Source organism: Bombina bombina, chromosome 3 (assembly GCF_027579735.1).
Source record: "Bombina bombina isolate aBomBom1 chromosome 3, aBomBom1.pri, whole genome shotgun sequence".
In the NCBI taxonomy this organism is placed as follows: Eukaryota; Metazoa; Chordata; class Amphibia; order Anura; family Bombinatoridae; genus Bombina; species Bombina bombina.
Genome location: NC_069501.1, coordinates 1,072,933,140 through 1,072,950,090, shown reverse-complemented (window position 1 = coordinate 1,072,950,090; position 16,951 = coordinate 1,072,933,140). Strand labels below are relative to the sequence as shown.

At 42.7% G+C, this 16,951-nt stretch overlaps 1 protein-coding gene across 1 annotated transcript in view; it reads right to left on the bottom strand.

Moving 5' to 3' along the window:
- Positions 1-16,951, bottom strand: part of GPD1 (glycerol-3-phosphate dehydrogenase 1) — a 241,569-nt gene that overhangs the window by 167,304 nt on the left and 57,314 nt on the right. Inside the window, exons 3-4 of the mRNA XM_053708353.1 lie at positions 14,460-14,600; positions 3,560-3,698 (exon numbers count right to left, since the gene is read on the bottom strand). Coding sequence (XP_053564328.1) covers positions 3,560-3,698; positions 14,460-14,600 — 280 coding nt within the window. The remainder of the gene's footprint in view (positions 1-3,559; positions 3,699-14,459; positions 14,601-16,951) is intronic.

Below are 16,951 nucleotides of genomic sequence, written 5' to 3'. Positions count from 1 at the left end.
ATTTTCACTTCTACCGAGTCTATTAGTGTTCCCAGGAAGGGAACCCTTGTGAGCGGGGACAGAGAACTCTTTTCTACGTTCACCTTCCACCCGTGAGACCTTAGAAAGGCCAGGACAATGTCCGTATGTGCCTTGGCTCTGTGAAAAGACGACGCCTGTATTAAGATGTCGTCTAGGTAAGGTGCTACTGCAATGCCCCGCGGTCTTAGTACCGCCAGAAGGGACCCTAACACCTTTGTGAAAATTTTGAGAGCGGTGGCCAACCCGAAAGGAAGGGCCACAAACTGTTAATGTTTGTCCAGAAAGGCGAACCTTAGGAACTGATGGTGATCTTTGTGGATAGGAATATGTAGGTACGCATCCTTTAGATCCACGGTAGTCATATATTGACCTTCCTGGATCATCGGCAAGATTGTCCGAATGGTTTCCATCTTGAAAGACGGAACTCTGAGGAATTTGTTTAGAATTTTTAGATCCAGGACTGGCCTGAAAGTTCCTTCCTTTTTGGGAACTACAAACAGGTTTGAGTAAAAGCCCAGTCCTTGTTCTGCAATTGGAACTGGGTGTATCACTCCCATTTTTAGAAGATCTTCTACACAGCGTAAGAACGCCTGTTTCTTTGTTTGGTCTGAAGACAAACGAGAAATGTGGAACCTTCCCCTTGGGGGAGAATCCTTGAATTCTAGAAGGTACCCCTGAGCAACTATTTCTAATGTCCAGGGATCTGGAACATCTCTTGCCCAAGCCTGAGCAAAGAGAGAAAGTCTGCCCCCTACTAGATCCGATCCCGGATCGGGGGCTACCCCTTCATGCTGTCTTGGTAGCAGGAGCAGGCTTCTTGGCCTGTTTACCCTTATTCCAGCCCTGCAAGGGTTTCCAGGTTGCTTTGGGCTGTGAAGAGTTATCTTGCTTTGCGGCAGCAGAGGTTGCAGCAGGTCCGCTTCTGAAGTTGCGAAAGGAGCGAAAATTAGCCTTGTTTTTGGCCTTAAACGGCCTATCTTGTGGAAGGGCATGGCCCTTTCCCCCAGTGATATCCGAAATAATTTCTTTCAGCTCTGGGCCGAATAGAGTTTTCCCCTTGAAAGGAATATTTAACAGTTTCGTTTTGGACGACACATCCGCCGACCACGATTTGAGCCAAAGCGCTCTTCGCGCCATGATGGCAAAACCTGAGTTTTTTAACTTAGCTAATTGGAAAGCGGCATCAGTGATAAAAGAATTAGCCAGCTTTAAAGCATGAATTCTATCCATGACCTCGTCGTATGAAGTCTCCATCTGGAGCGACTCCTCCAGAGCCTCAAACCAAAATGCCGCTGCAGTAGTTACCGGAATAATGCAGGCAATTGGTTGAAGCAGAAAACCTTGCTGAACAAAAATTTCTTCAGCAATCCTTCCAATTTTTTATCCATAGGATCTTTGAAAGCACAACTGTCCTCTATTGGTATAGTTGTACACTTAGCAAGTGTTGAGACAGCTCCCTCTACCTTAGGGACCGTCTGCCACGCGTCCCGCCTGGGGTCGTTTATGGGGAACATTTTCTTAAAGATAGAGGCGGGAACAAAGGGTACACCTGGTCTCTCCCACTCCTTAGTCACAATATCCGCCACCCTCTTTGGGATCGGAAGTGCCTCAGTGTATACAGGGACCTCTAAAAACCTGTCCATTTTACACAATTTTTCTGGGACCACCATGGGGTCACAATCATCCAGTGTAGATAAAACCTCCTTAAGCAGGACGCGGAGGTGTTCCAGATTGAATTTAAACGCTAAGGAATCTGACTCTGCCCGCTGAGAAACTTTTCCTGTGTCAGAAATTTCTCCTTCAGACAGACCGTCCCTCACTGCTAACTCTGAGTGTTGTGAGGGTACTACAGATAACTCATCCAAAGCTTCTGATTGCTCATCCTCTGTATTTAAAACTGAGCTATCACGCTTTTTTGGAAAAACTGGCAGTTTGGATTACTGCTGCTAATTGTTGTAAGGTAATAGGGGCCAATGCGCTAGAGGTACTAGGCATCGCTTGCGCGGGCGTAACTGGTGTCGACACATGGGTAGAGGAAGAAGGACTATCCTCATTACCTTCCGTTAAAGAATCATCTTGGGCTACATTTTTAAGTGTCACTGCATAGTCTTTAAAATGCTTAGATGTTTTAGCACACTTTAAACACAAATGCAATGGGGGTACCGCCATGGCTTTTAAACATAAAGAACAAGGTCTACCTGAAGACTCAGACATGTTTGACAGACTTAGACAGCACTACAATACAGTAAAATTCACTTTTTGAAAAAACGTTACTGTGCCTTTAAATAATAAAAAGCACACACTTTTTTACCAAATCACCAAAAAACATCCGATCTTTATGAAATTTTCACCACATGATCCCAATGCTTTGAAATGATTGCACACACATGTTCAAATTAATTAACCCCTTATTGCCCAAACCGGAGCCAATTGAAGTAAACTACCGGTTTAACACACTACAGCACGGTGCCACAGTCTTTGCTGTGGCCCTACCTTCCTTTTGGGTTATTTGTAGAAGAATATAAGCCTCCCTGAAGTCCTCGTGCACTCTCAGGACTCTACACGTGAAGCTGCATGAAGCTGCCTTGCAAAACAACTGCGCAACTGAGGCGCGAAAATGAGGTCGCCTCCCTCTTCATTCCGGAGTTATGGGGCCTTCCTGAGTCAGATTAGGTGTCTTACAATATGCCAGGCGTAATAAAAACCCCAAAAGTGTTTCCCAACGTCTAAAACACTTGAACAAATATAAGATTACCCTAATAAAGTAATCGATTTAGCCCATCACAGTGTCTACCAGTATTTAAGCCCTTAACTGAAGCCATCCTTCTATACTGCGTCTCAGAAAATGGCTTACCTTCCCACATGGGGATTTCTATCAGTCTTCTAGCATTACCAGGTCTTGTTAGAAAAAATGACTGAACATACCTTAAGCAGTTAAGCCTGCAAACTGTTCCCCCCAACTGAAGTTCTCCGGTACTCAACAGTCCTGTGTGGGAACAGCAGTAGATTTTAGTTACAACATGCTAAAATCTTTTTCCTCTCAGCAGAAATCTTCATCACTTTCTGCCTCAGAGTAAATAGTACAAACCGGCACTATTTTAAAATAACAAACTCTTGATTGAAGATATAAAAACTACAAATCTAACACCACATACTCTTTACCCTCCCGTGGAGATGCTACTTGTTAGAGCGGCAAAGAGAAGGACTGGGGGGGCGGAGCCTGAGGGGAGTTATATGGACAGCTTTGCTGTGTGCTCTCTTTGCCACTTCCTGTAGGGATTGAGAATATCCCACAAGTAAGGATGAAACCGTGGACTGGATACACCAAGTAAGAGAAAAGACATAACTTTTAAAATTGTCAGAAAAAAACATCTACTACTCATTTGAAGTTCAGACTAAGGGCTTTTGCATTGTCTTGCTATCTTGCATTTGTTGATTATGTAAATCTACTGTCTTGACTGGTCCTTTAAATTACAGTTACTGAGATGTCAGTATGTAATACAGCACCAAATATGGCTATGTTGAATTGACCACTCACCAATTGTGGTCTCACAGAATTTCCCATCAGCCACTTCATTGGCAATGTTTGCACCCATTAGTACACTCATTTCAATGCCAAGCTTCTCCCGAATGATGTCTGAAATCAAACGTAGCCCATCAGGTCCTTCATCTACTCCCTGAAAATGGTATATTAATACATTACTCGACCCTTCACAAATTGTGCACTCCTAACTTATAACGTACAAAAAGACATAAGTTAGATTTTATTTGGTTACTTGAAGTGAAAAGTGAATACAGCTTAATATATTTACAATGCTATTCCTTTTTTACGGCTTACACATAACAAAAAAGATAAAGGGCAGAAATGCAAAACGCTTGTTTCGTTGCATGTAACACCTGGGGATTTGCTGTTTCTGTTGATTTGGCGGGGTCACTTTAATATGCTAGAGGACATGCCCTTTTTGGTATATATAACAAATATTATTGTAGTATGCCAACTGTTCTAACAACAGTATATTAGGGATACAACAATTAAAAACCAGACAGGAAAGACAGACTGGGAAAAGATTACAGGGTCCTCCTCCATAGATTATAAAATATTATAAATATAACTGCATTTGTAATTGTATTTTTGTTTTTAGCTATTTCAAAGTTCATCCTTTAAAAGGGTCATCAAACACTAAATACATTTTATGCACCGCCCTCTAATCATGGGTGCTGCCATTTTGGAACCTAGCTTACACTGCAGGTATCTGAAGGAGAGTTATGGCACATGCGCAAATAGGTCAGCAGTGGGAATACAGTGAAAGATAACATTTCAACATTACGGCACTCAAGACTAGAGGGAGGTGGGGAATAACCTCAATACTATGTTTATAAAATGTATCTAATGTTTAATGCCCATTGGATGCTATATTTGAAACCATTTTCCAGCATCCAACTTAAAGGGACAGTCTAATCAAAATTAAACTTTCATGATTCCAATAGGGCATGCAATTTTAAACAACTTTCCAATTTACTTTTATCGTCAAATTTGCTTTGTTCTCCTGGTATTCTTTGTTGAAAACATAATTTATGCTTACCTGATAAATTTATTTCTCTTGTAGTGTATCCAGTCCACGGATCATCCATTACTTGTGGGATATTCTCCTTCCCAACAGGAAGTTGCAAGAGGATCACCCACAGCAGAGCTGCTATATAGCTCCTCCCCTAACTGTCATATCCAGTCATTCGACCGAAAACAAACAGAGAAAGGAGAAACCATAGGGTGCAGTGGTGACTGTAGTTTAATTAAAATTTAGACCTGCCTTAAAAGGACAGGGCGGGCCGTGGACTGGATACACTACAAGAGAAATAAATTTATCAGGTAAGCATAAATTATGTTTTCTCTTGTTAAGTGTATCCAGTCCACGGATCATCCATTACTTGTGGGATACCAATACCAAAGCTAAAGTACACGGATGATGGGAGGGACAAGGCAGGATTAAGCGGAAGAAACCACTGCTTGAAGAACCTTTCTCCCAAACACAGCCTCCGAAAAAGCAAAAGTATCAAATTTGTAAAATTTTGAAAAAGTGTGAAGCAAAGACCAAGTCGCAGCCTTGCAAATCTGTTCAACAGAGGCCTCATTTTTGAAGGCCCAGGTGGAAGCCACAGCTCTAGTAGAATGAGCTGTAATCCTTTCAGGGGGCTGCTGTCCAGCAGTCTCATAGGCTAGACTTATTACGCTCCGAAGCCAAAAGGAAAGAGAGGTTGCCGAAGCTTTTTGACCTCTCCTCTGTCCAGAGTAAACGACAAACAGGAAAGATGTTTGACGAAAATCCTTAGTAGCTTGTAAGTAAAACTTCAAGGCATGGACTACGTCCAGATTATGTAAAAGACGTTCCTTCTTTGAAGAAGGATTAGGGCACAACGATGGAACAACAATCTCTTGATTGATATTCTTGTTAGAAACCACCTTAGGTAAAAACCCAGGTTTGGTAAGCAGAACTACCTTATCTGCATGAAAAAATCAGATAGGGAGAATCACATTGTAAGGCAGATAGCTCAGAGACTCTCCGAGCCGAGGAAATAGATATCAAAAACAGAACTTTCCAAGATAAAAGTTTAATATCAATGGAATGAAGGGGTTCGAACGGAACTCCTTGAAGAACCTTAAGAACCAAGTTTAAGCTCCATGGGGGAGCAACAGGTTTAAACAAAGCCTGGCAAAATGCCTGGACGTCTGGAACCTCTGCTAGACGCTTGTGCAAAAGAATAGACAGAGCAGAAATCTGTCCCTTTAAGGAACTAGCTGATAATCCTTTGTCCAAGCCCTCTTGGAGAAAAGACAATATTCTAGGAATCCTAACTTTACTCCATGAGTAAGTCTTGGATTCACACCAATAAAGATATTTACTCCATATCTTGTGGTAGATTTTCCTGGTAACAGGCTTTCGTGCCTGTATTAAAGTATCAATGACTGACTCGGAGAAGCCACGCTTTGATAGAATCAAGCGTTCAATCTCCATGCAGTCAGTCTCAGAGAAATTAGATTTGGATGATTGAAAGGACCTTGTATCAGAAGGTCCTGTCTTAGAGGCAGAGTCCATGGTGGAAAGGATGACATGTCCACTAGGTCTGCATACCAAGTCCTGCGTGGCCACGCAAGTGCTATCAGAATCACCGATGCTCTCTCCTGTTTGATTTTGGCAATCAGTCGAGGGAGCAGAGGAAACGGTGGAAACACATAAGCCAGGTTGAAGAACCAAGGCGCTGCTAGCGCATCTATCAGCGTCGCTTCTGGGTCCCTGGACCTGGATCCGTAACAAGGAAGCTTGGTGTTCTGGCGAGACGCCATGAGATCCAACTCTGGTTTGCCCCAACGATGAATCAACTGAGCAAACACCTCCGGATGGAGTTCCCACTCCCCCGGATGGAAAGTCTGACGACTTAGAAAATCCGCCTCCCAGTTCTCCACGCCTGGGATATGGATTGCTGACAGGTGGCAAGAGTGGTACTCTGCCCAGCAAATTATTTTTGAGACTTATAACATCGCTAGGGAACTCCTGGTTCCCTCTTGATGGTTGATGTAAGCCACAGTCGTGATGTTGTCCGACTGAAATCTGATGAACCTCAGTGTTGCTAACTGAGGCCAAGCCAGAAGAGCATTGAATATCGCTCTTAACTCCAGAATATTTATTGGAAGGAGTTTCTCCTCCTGAGTCCACGATCCCTGTGCCTTCAGGGAATTCCAGACTGCACCCCAACCTAGAAGGCTGGCATCTGTTGTTACAATTGTCCAATCTGGCCTGCGAAAGGTCATACCCTTGGACAGGTGTACCCGAGACAACCACCAGAGAAGAGAATCTCTGGTCTCTTGATCCAGATTTAGCAGAGGGGACAAATCTGTGTAATCCCCATTCCACTGACTCAGCATGCATAATTGCAGCGGTCTGAGATGAAGGCGCGCAAATGGCACTATGTCCACTGCCGCTACCATTAAGCCGATTACCTCCATACACTGAGCTATCGAAGGGCGCGGAATGGAGTGAAGAACACGGCAAGCATTTAGAAGTTTTGATAACCTGGACTCCGTCAGGTAAGTTTTCATTTCTACAGAATCTATAAGAGTCCCTAAGAAGGAGACTCTTGTGAGTGGGGATAGAGAACTCTTTTCCTCGTTCATTTTCCCCCCGTGCGACCTCAGAAATGCCAGAACTATCTCTGTATGAGACTCGGCAACTTGAAAGCTTGACGCCTGTATCAGGATGTCGTCTAGATACGGAGCCACCGCTATGCCTCGCGGTCTTAGAACCGCCAGAAGTGAGCCCAGAACCTTTGTAAAGATTCTCGGGGCTGTAGCCAACCCGAAGGGAAGAGCTACAAATTGGTAATGCCTGTCTAGAAAGGCAAACCTTAGAAACCGATGATGATCTTTGTGAATCGGTATGTGAAGGTAGGCATCCTTTAAGTCCACTGTGGTCATGTACTGACCTTCTTGGATCATGGGTAGGATGGTCCGAATAGTTTCCATTTTGAAAGATGGAACTCTGAGGAATTTGTTTAAGATCTTTAGATCCAAAATTGGTCTGAAGGTTCCCTCTTTTTTGGATCACTCCCATAACTAGGAGGTCTTGCACACAGCGTAGGAATGCCTCTTTCTTTCTTTCTGGCCTGCTTGCCTTTGTTCCAGGACTGGTTAGGTTTCCAGGCCTGCTTAGATTGAGCAAAAGTTCCCTCTTGTTTTGAAGCGGAGGAAGTTGATGCGGCATCTGCCTTGAAATTTCGAAAGGCACAAAAATTAGACTGTTTGGCCTTTGCTTTGGCCCTGTCCTGAGGAAGGGTGTGACCCTTACCTCCAGTAATGTCAGCAATAATTTCCTTCAAACCAGGCCCGAATAAGGTCTGCCCCTTGAAAGGAATGTTGAGTAATTTAGACTTCGAAGTCACGTCAGCTGACCAGGATTTAAGCCATAGCGCCCTACGCGATTGGATGGCGAATCCGGAATTCTTAGCCGTTAGTTTAGTCAAATGAACAATGGCATCAGAAACAAATGAGTTAGCTAGCTTAAGTGTTCTAAGCTTGTCAATAATTTCAGTCAATGGAGCTGTATGGATGGCCTCTTCCAGGGCCTCAAACCAGAATGCCGCCGCGGCCGTGACAGGCGCAATGCATGCAAGGGGCTGTAAAATAAAACCTTGTTGAATAAACATTTTCTTAAGGTAACCCTCCAATTTTTTTATCCATTGGATCTGAAAAAGCACAACTGTCCTCAACCGGGATAGTAGTACGCTTTGCTAAAGTAGAAACTGCTCCCTCCACCTTAGGGACCGTCTGCCATAAGTCCAGTGTAGTGGTGTCTATTGGAAACATTTTTCTAAATATAGGAGGTGGGGAAAAAGTCACCCCCGGTCTATCCCACTCCTTGCTAATAATTTCTGTAAGCCTTTTAGGTATAGGAAAAACATCAGTACACACCGGTACCGCATAGTATTTATCCAGCCTACACAATTTCTCTGGTACTGCAACTGTGTTACAGTCATTCAGAGCAGCTAATACCTCCCCAAGCAACACACGGAGGTTCTCAAGCTTAAATTTAAAATTAGAAATCTCTGAATCAGGTTTCCCCGAATCAGAGATGTCACCCACAGACTGAAGCTCTCTCCTCATGATCTGCATATTGTGACGCAGTTTCAGACATGGCCCTTACAGCATCTGCGCGCTCTGTATTTCTCCTAACCCCAGAGCAATCGCGCTTGCCTCTTAATTCAGGCAACCTGGATAATACCTCTGACAGGGTATTATTCATGATTGCAGCCATGTCCTGCAAGGTAATCGCTATGGGCGTCCCTGATGTAATTGGCGCCATATTAGCGTGCATCCCCTGAGCGGGAGGCAAAGGGTCTGACACGTGGGGAGAGTTAGTCGGCATAACTTCCCCCTCGTCAGAATCTTCTGGTGATATTTCTTTTATAGTTAAAGACTGATCTTTACTGTTTAAGGTGAAATCAATACATTTAGTACACATTCTCCTATGGGGCTAGTAGTTTCCTCTGTGTCAGACATGTTTAAACAGACTAGCAATGAGACTAACAAGCTTGGAAAACACTTTAAACAAGTTTACAAGCAATATAAAAAACGTTACTGCACCTTTAAGAAACACAAATTTTGTCAAAATTTGAAATAATAGTGAAAAAAGGCAGTTACACTAACAAAATTTTTACAGTGTATGTAACAAGTTAGCAGAGCATTGCACCCACTTGCAAATGGATGATTAACCCCTTAATACCCAAAACTGAATAATAAAAGACAAAAAAGTTTTTTTTTTTTTTTTGTTTTTTTTCAAACAGTCACAACAACTGCCACAGCTCTACTGTGGCTTTTTACCTCCCTCAAAAACGACTTTGAAGCCTTTTGAGCCCTCCAGAGATGTCCTGGATCATGCAGAGGGAAGCTGAATGTCTCTGTCAGTATTTTTATCTGCACAGAAAAGCACTAAAAAAGGCCCCTCCCACTCATATTACAACAGTGGAAAGCCTAAGGAAACTGTTACTAGGCAAAATTCAAGCCAGCCATGTGGAAAAAAACTAGGCCCCAATAAGTTTTATCACCAAATACATATAAAAACGATTAAACATGCCAGCAAACGTTTTATATTACATTTTTATAAGAGTATGTATCTCTATTAATAAGCCTGATACCAGTCGCTATAACTGCATTTAAGGCTTTACTTACATTAGTTCGGTATCAGCAGCATTTTCTAGCAAATTCCATCCCTAGAAAAATATTAACTGCACATACCTTATTGCAGGAAAACCTGCACGCCATTCCCTCTCTGAAGTTACCTCACTCCTCAGAATATGTGAGAACAGCCATGGATCTTAGTTACTTCTGCTAAGATCATAGAAAACACAGGCAGATTCTTCTTCTAAATACTGCCTGAGATAAACAGTACACTCATGCACCATTTAAAAATAACAAACTTTTGATTGAAGAATAAACTAAGTATAAAACACCACACTCCTCTTACGACCTCCATCTTGGTTGAGGCTTGCAAGAGAATGACTGGATATGACAGTTAGGGGAGGAGCTATATAGCAGCTCTGCTGTGGGTGATCCTCTTGCAACTTCCTGTTGGGAAGGAGAATATCCCACAAGTAATGGATGATCCGTGGACTGGATACACTTAACAAGAGAAAGCTAAACCTAGGTAAGCTCATATGCTAATTTCTAAGCCCTTGAAGGCCGCCTCTTATCTCAGGGCATTTTGACAGTTTTTTCCAGCTAGACAGCACTAGTTCATGCTTGCCATATAGATAACATTGTGCTCATTCCCGTGGATAAAATGCAAGTTTTGTCAAAAGAACTGAAACAAGGGGTCTGCAGAGGCTGAGCTACACGGTAATCACAGAGGTAAAAATGTAATTAATATAATTGAGTTGGTTTTGCAAAACTGGGGAATGGGTGATAAAGAGATTATCTATCTTTTTTAAAAAATACTTTATAAAGCATAAGGCCTAGATTTGGAGTTTGGCGTTAGCCGTGAAAACCAGCGTTAGAGGCTCCTAACGCTGGTTTTAGGCTACCTCCGGTATTTGGAGTCACTCAAAATAGGGTCTAACGCTCACTTTTCAGCCGCGACTTTTCCATACCGCAGATCCCCTTACGTCAATTGCGTATCCTATCTTTTCAATGGGATCTTTCTAACTCCGGTATTTAGAGTCGTGTCTGAAGTGAGCGTTAGACATCTAACGACAAAACTCCAGCCGCAGGAAAAAAGTCAGTAGTTAAGAGCTTTCTGGGCTAACGCCGGTTTATAAAGCTCTTAACTACTGTGCTCTAAAGTACACTAACACCCATAAACTACCTATGTACCCCTAAACCGAGGTCCCCCCACATCGCCGCCACTCGATTAAATTTTTTTTAACCCCTAATCTGCCAACCGCCACCTACGTTATCCTTATGTACCCCTAATCTGCTGCCCCTAAGACCGCCGACCCCTATATTATATTTATTAACCCCTAATCTGCCCCCCACAACGTCGCAGCCAGCTACCTACAATAATTAACCCCTAATCTGCCGACCGCAAAGCGCCGCCTCCTACGTTATCCTTATGTACCCCTAATCTGCTGCCCTTAACACCGCCGACCCCTATATTATATTTATTAACCCCTAATCTGCCCCCCACAACGTCGCCTCCACCTGCCTACACTTATTAACCCCTAATCTGCCGACCGGACCTGAGCGCTACTATAATAAAGTTATTAACCCCTAATCCGCCTCACTAACCCTATAATAAATAGTATTAACCCTTAACCTAAGTTACAATTAAACCTAACACTACACTATCAATAAATTAATTAAATAAACTACCTACAATTACCTACAATTACCCTAACACTACACTATCAATAAATTAATTAAATACAATTCCTACAAATAAATACAATTAAATAAACTAGCTAAAGTACAAAAAATAAAAAAGAACTAAGTTACAAAAAATAAAAAAATATTTACAAACATAAGAAAAATATTACAACAATTTTAAACTAATTACACCTACTCTAAGCCCCCTAATAAAATAACAAAGACCCCCCAAAATAAAAAAATGCCCTACCCTATTCTAAATTACTAAAGTTCAAAGCTCTTTTACCTTACCAGCCCTGAACAGGGCCCTTTGCGGGGCATGCCCCAAAGAATTCAGCTCTTTTGCCTGTAAAAAAAAAACATACAATACCCCCCCCCCCAACATTACAACCCACCACCCACATACCCCTAATCTAACCCAAACCCCCCTTAAATAAACCTAACACTAAGCCCCTGAAGATCTTCCTACCTTATCTTCACCATACCAGGTTCACCGATCCGTCCTGAAGAGCTCCTCCGATGTCCTGATCCAAGCCCAAGCGGGGGGCTGAAGAGGTCCATGATCCGGCTGAAGTCTTCATCCAAGCGGGAGCTGAAGAGGTCCATGATCCGGATGAAGTCTTCATCCAAGCGGGAGCTGAAGAGGTCCATGATCCGGATGAAGTCTTCTATCAACGGCATCTTCAATCTTCTTTCTTCGGGAGCCATCATCTTCCATCCGACGCGGAACATCCTCTTCTCCCGACGCCTACTAGCCGAATGACGGTTCCTTTAAGGGACGTCATCCAAGATGGCGTCCCTCGAATTCAGATTGGCTGATAGGATTCTATCAGCCAATCGGAATTAAGGTAGGAATATTCTGATTGGCTGAAGGAATCAGCCAATCAGAATCAAGTTCAATCCGATTGGCTGATCCAATCAGCCAATCAGATTGAGCTCGCATTCTATTGGCTGATCCTACCTTAATTCCGATTGGCTGATAGAATCCTATCAGCCAATCGGAATTCGAGGGACGCCATCTTGGATGACGTCCCTTAAAGGAACCGTCATTCGGCTAGTAGGCGTCGGGAGAAGAGGATGTTCCGCGTCGGATGGAAGATGATGGCTCCCGAAGAAAGAAGATTGAAGATGCCGTTGATAGAAGACTTCATCCGGATCATGGACCTCTTCAGCTCCCGCTTGGATGAAGACTTCATCCGGATCATGGACCTCTTCAGCTCCCGCTTGGATGAAGACTTCATCCGGATCATGGACCTCTTCAGCTCCCGCTTGGATGAAGACTTCAGCCGGATCATGGACCTCTTCAGCCCCCCGCTTGGGCTTGGATCAGGACATCGGAGGAGCTCTTCAGGACGGATCGGTGAACCTGGTATGGTGAAGATAAGGTAGGAATATCTTCAGGGGCTTAGTGTTAGGTTTATTTAAGGGGGGTTTGGGTTAGATTAGGGGTATGTGGGTGGTGGGTTGTAATGTTGGGGGGGGGTATTGTATGTTTTTTTTTACAGGCAAAAGAGCTGAATTCTTTGGGGCATGCCCCGCAAAGGGCCCTGTTCAGGGCTGGTAAGGTAAAAGAGCTTTGAACTTTAGTAATTTAGAATAGGGTAGGGCATTTTTTTATTTTGGGGGGCTTTGTTATTTTATTAGGGGGCTTAGAGTAGGTGTAATTAGTTTAAAATTGTTGTAATATTTTTCTTATGTTTGTAAATATTTTTTTATTTTTTGTAACTTAGTTCTTTTTTATTTTTTGTACTTTAGCTAGTATATTTAATTGTATTTATTTGTAGGAATTGTATTTAATTAATTTAGTGATAGTGTAGTGTTAGGTTAATTGTAGGTAATTGTAGGTAGTTTATTTAATTAATTTATTGATAGTGTAGTGTTAGGTTTAATTGTAACTTAGGTTAGGATTTATTTTACAGGTAATTTTGTAATTATTTTAACTATTTTAGCTATTAAATAGTTCTTAACTATTTAATAGCTATTGTACCTGGTTAAAATAAATACAAAGTTACCTGTAAAATAAATATAAATCCTAAAATAGCTATAATATAATTATAATTTATATTGTAGCTATATTAGGATTTATTTTACAGGTAAGTATTTAGCTTTAAATAGGAATAATTTATTTAATAAGAGTTAATTTCGTTAGATTTAAATTATATTTAACTTAGGGGGGTGTTAGTGTTAGACTTAGCTTTAGGGGTTAATACATTTATTAGAATAGCGGTGAGCTCCAGTCGGCAGATTAGGGGTTAATGTTTGAAGTTAGGTGTCGGCGATGTTAGGGAGGGCAGATTAGGGGTTAATACTATTTATTATAGGGTTAGTGAGGCGGATTAGGGGTTAATAACTTTATTATAGTAGCGCTCAGGTCCGGTCGGCAGATTAGGGGTTAATAAGTGTAGGCAGGTGGAGGCGACGTTGTGGGGGGCAGATTAGGGGTTAATAAATATAATATAGGGGTCGGCGGGGTTAGGGGAAGCAGATTAGGGGTACATAAGGATAATGTAAGTAGCAGCGGTTTACGGAGCGGCAGATTTGGGGTTAAAAATAAAATGCAGGTGTCAGCGATAGCGGGGGCGGCAGATTAGGGGTTAATAAGTGTAAGGTTAGGGGTGTTTAGACTCGGGGTACATGTTAGGGTGTTAGGTGCAGACTTAGGAGGTGTTTCCGCATAGCAAACAATGGGGCTGCGTTAAGAGCTGAACGCAGCTTTTTTGCAGGTGTTAGGTTTTTTTTCAGCTCAAACAGCCCCATTGTTTTCTATGGGGGAATCGTGCACGAGCACGTTTTTTAGGCTGGCCGCTTGCGTATGCAACTCTGGTATTGAGAGTTGAAGCTGCGTTAAAAATGCTCTACGCTCCTTTTTTGGAGCCTAACGCAGCCTTTATGTGGACTCTCAATACCAGAGTTATTTTTATGGTGCGGCCAGAAAAAAGCCGGCGTTAGATTTTCGGGTCGTTACCGACAAAACTCCAAATCTAGCCGTTATATTGTGCAGCCAATATATCTTCTGCGCTACCCTAAGTGGAACAGATAGTGAATGAAATAGTCACTGATGAAGGTTCTACATAGTAACATTCCATACCTTTATTAGTGACAAACCAAATGCCCCTTTCTTCACAGTTGACTTTAGCTGCTCACACAGTTTCCCAATAAATTGATGGGGAACAACAAAGATCAAAATGTCTGCTCCAGTGGAAGCATCTACCAAGTCAGGCACAGCCACCTAATAGGACAGAGAATTAGGAATTAGTCAGAACACTTCTGGCTGCTGAAATTCCGCTGGAAGTGCTCAATTAGTCAGCTGATTTGGGCATATGGTTTGATAGCCTTTTCTTATGAATATTATGTGTTTACACACTATATTAAAGCTTTCAGGGGTGCTTAATCCCTTGACTACCAAGACGGGTACAACATATTATAATACATTGAGGGTTGGTGATCCGCATTCAAGAGGTTAAATAAATAACATGATAAAAACATAATTTATGCTTACCTGATAAATTCCTTTCTTCTGTAGTGTGATCAGTCCACGGGTCATCATTACTTCTGGGATATTACTCCTCCCCAACAGGAAGTGCAAGAGGATTCACCCAGCAGAGCTGCATATAGCTCCTCCCCCCTACGTCACTCCCAGTCATTCGACCAAGGACCAACGAGAAAGGAAAAGCCAAGGGTGAAGTGGTGACTGGAGTATAAATTAAAAAATATTTACCTGCCTTAAAAACAGGGCGGGCCGTGGACTGATCACACTACAGAAGAAAGGAATTTATCAGGTAAGCATAAATTATGTTTTCTTCTGTTAAGTGTGATCAGTCCACGGGTCATCATTACTTCTGGGATACCAATACCAAAGCAAAAGTACACGGATGACGGGAGGGATAGGCAGGCTCTTTATACAGAAGGAACCACTGCCTGAAGAACCTTTCTCCCAAAAATAGCCTCCGATGAAGCAAAAGTGTCAAATTTGTAAAATTTGGAAAAAGTATGAAGCGAAGACCAAGTTGCAGCCTTGCAAATCTGTTCAACAGAGGCCTCATTCTTGAAGGCCCAAGTGGAAGCCACAGCTCTAGTAGAATGAGCTGTAATTCTTTCAGGAGGCTGCTGTCCAGCAGTCTCATAAGCTAAACGAATTATGCTACGAAGCCAAAAAGAAAGAGAGGTAGCGGAAGCTTTTTGACCTCTCCTCTGCCCAGAGTAAATGACAAACAGAGAAGACGTTTGTCGAAATTCCTTAGTTGCCTGTAAGTAAAATTTTAGAGCACGGACTACATCCAGGTTGTGCAGTAGACGTTCCTTCTTTGAAGAAGGATTTGGGCATAAAGAAGGAACAACAATCTCTTGATTGATATTCCTGTTAGTAACTACCTTAGGTAAGAACCCAGGTTTAGTACGCAGGACTACCTTATCCGAATGAAAAATCAAATAAGGAGAATCACAATGTAAGGCTGATAATTCAGAGACTCTTCGAGCCGAGGAAATAGCCATTAAAAATAGAACTTTCCAAGATAACAACTTTATATCAATGGAATGAAGGGGTTCAAACGGAACGCCCTGAAAAACATTAAGAACAAGGTTTAAACTCCATGGTGGAGCAACAGTTTTAAACACAGGCTTAATCCTGGTCAAAGCCTGACAAAAAGCCTGGACGTCAGGAACTTCTGACAGACGTTTGTGTAACAGAATGGACAGAGCTGAGATCTGTCCCTTTAATGAACTAGCAGATAAACCCTTTTCTAAACCTTCTTGTAGAAAAGACAATATCCTAGGAATCCTAACCTTACTCCAAGAGTAACCTTTGGATTCACACCAATATAGGTATTTACGCCATATCTTATGGTAAATCTTTCTGGTAACAGGTTTCCTAGCCTGTATTAAGGTATCAATAACTGACTCAGAAAACCCACGTCTTGATAAAATCAAGCGTTCAATTTCCAAGCAGTCAGCTTCAGAGAAGTTAGATTTTGATGTTTGAAGGGACCCTGTATCAGAAGGTCCTGTTTCAGAGGTAGAGACCAAGGTGGACAGGATGACATGTCCACCAGGTCTGCATACCAAGTCCTGCGTGGCCACGCAGGTGCTATTAGAATCACTGATGCTCTCTCTTGTTTGATTCTGGCAATCAATCGCGGAAGCAACGGGAAGGGTGGAAACACGTAAGCCATCCTGAAGTCCCAAGGTGCTGTCAGGGCATCTATCAGGACTGCTCCTGGATCCCTGGATCTGGACCCGTAACGAGGAAGCTTGGCGTTCTGTCGAGACGCCATGAGATCTATCTCTGGTTTGCCCCAACGTCGAAGTATTTGGGCAAAGACCTCCGGATGAAGTTCCCACTCCCCCGGATGAAAAGTCTGACGACTTAAGAAATCCGCCTCCCAGTTCTCCACTCCCGGGATGTGGATTGCTGACAGGTGGCAAGAGTGAGACTCTGCCCAGAGAATTATCTTTGATACTTCTATCATAGCTAGGGAGCTTCTTGTCCCTCCCTGATGGTTGATGTAAGCTACAGTCGTGATGTTGTCCGACTGAAACCTGATGAACCCCCGAGTTGTCAACTGGGGCCAAGCCAGGAGGGCA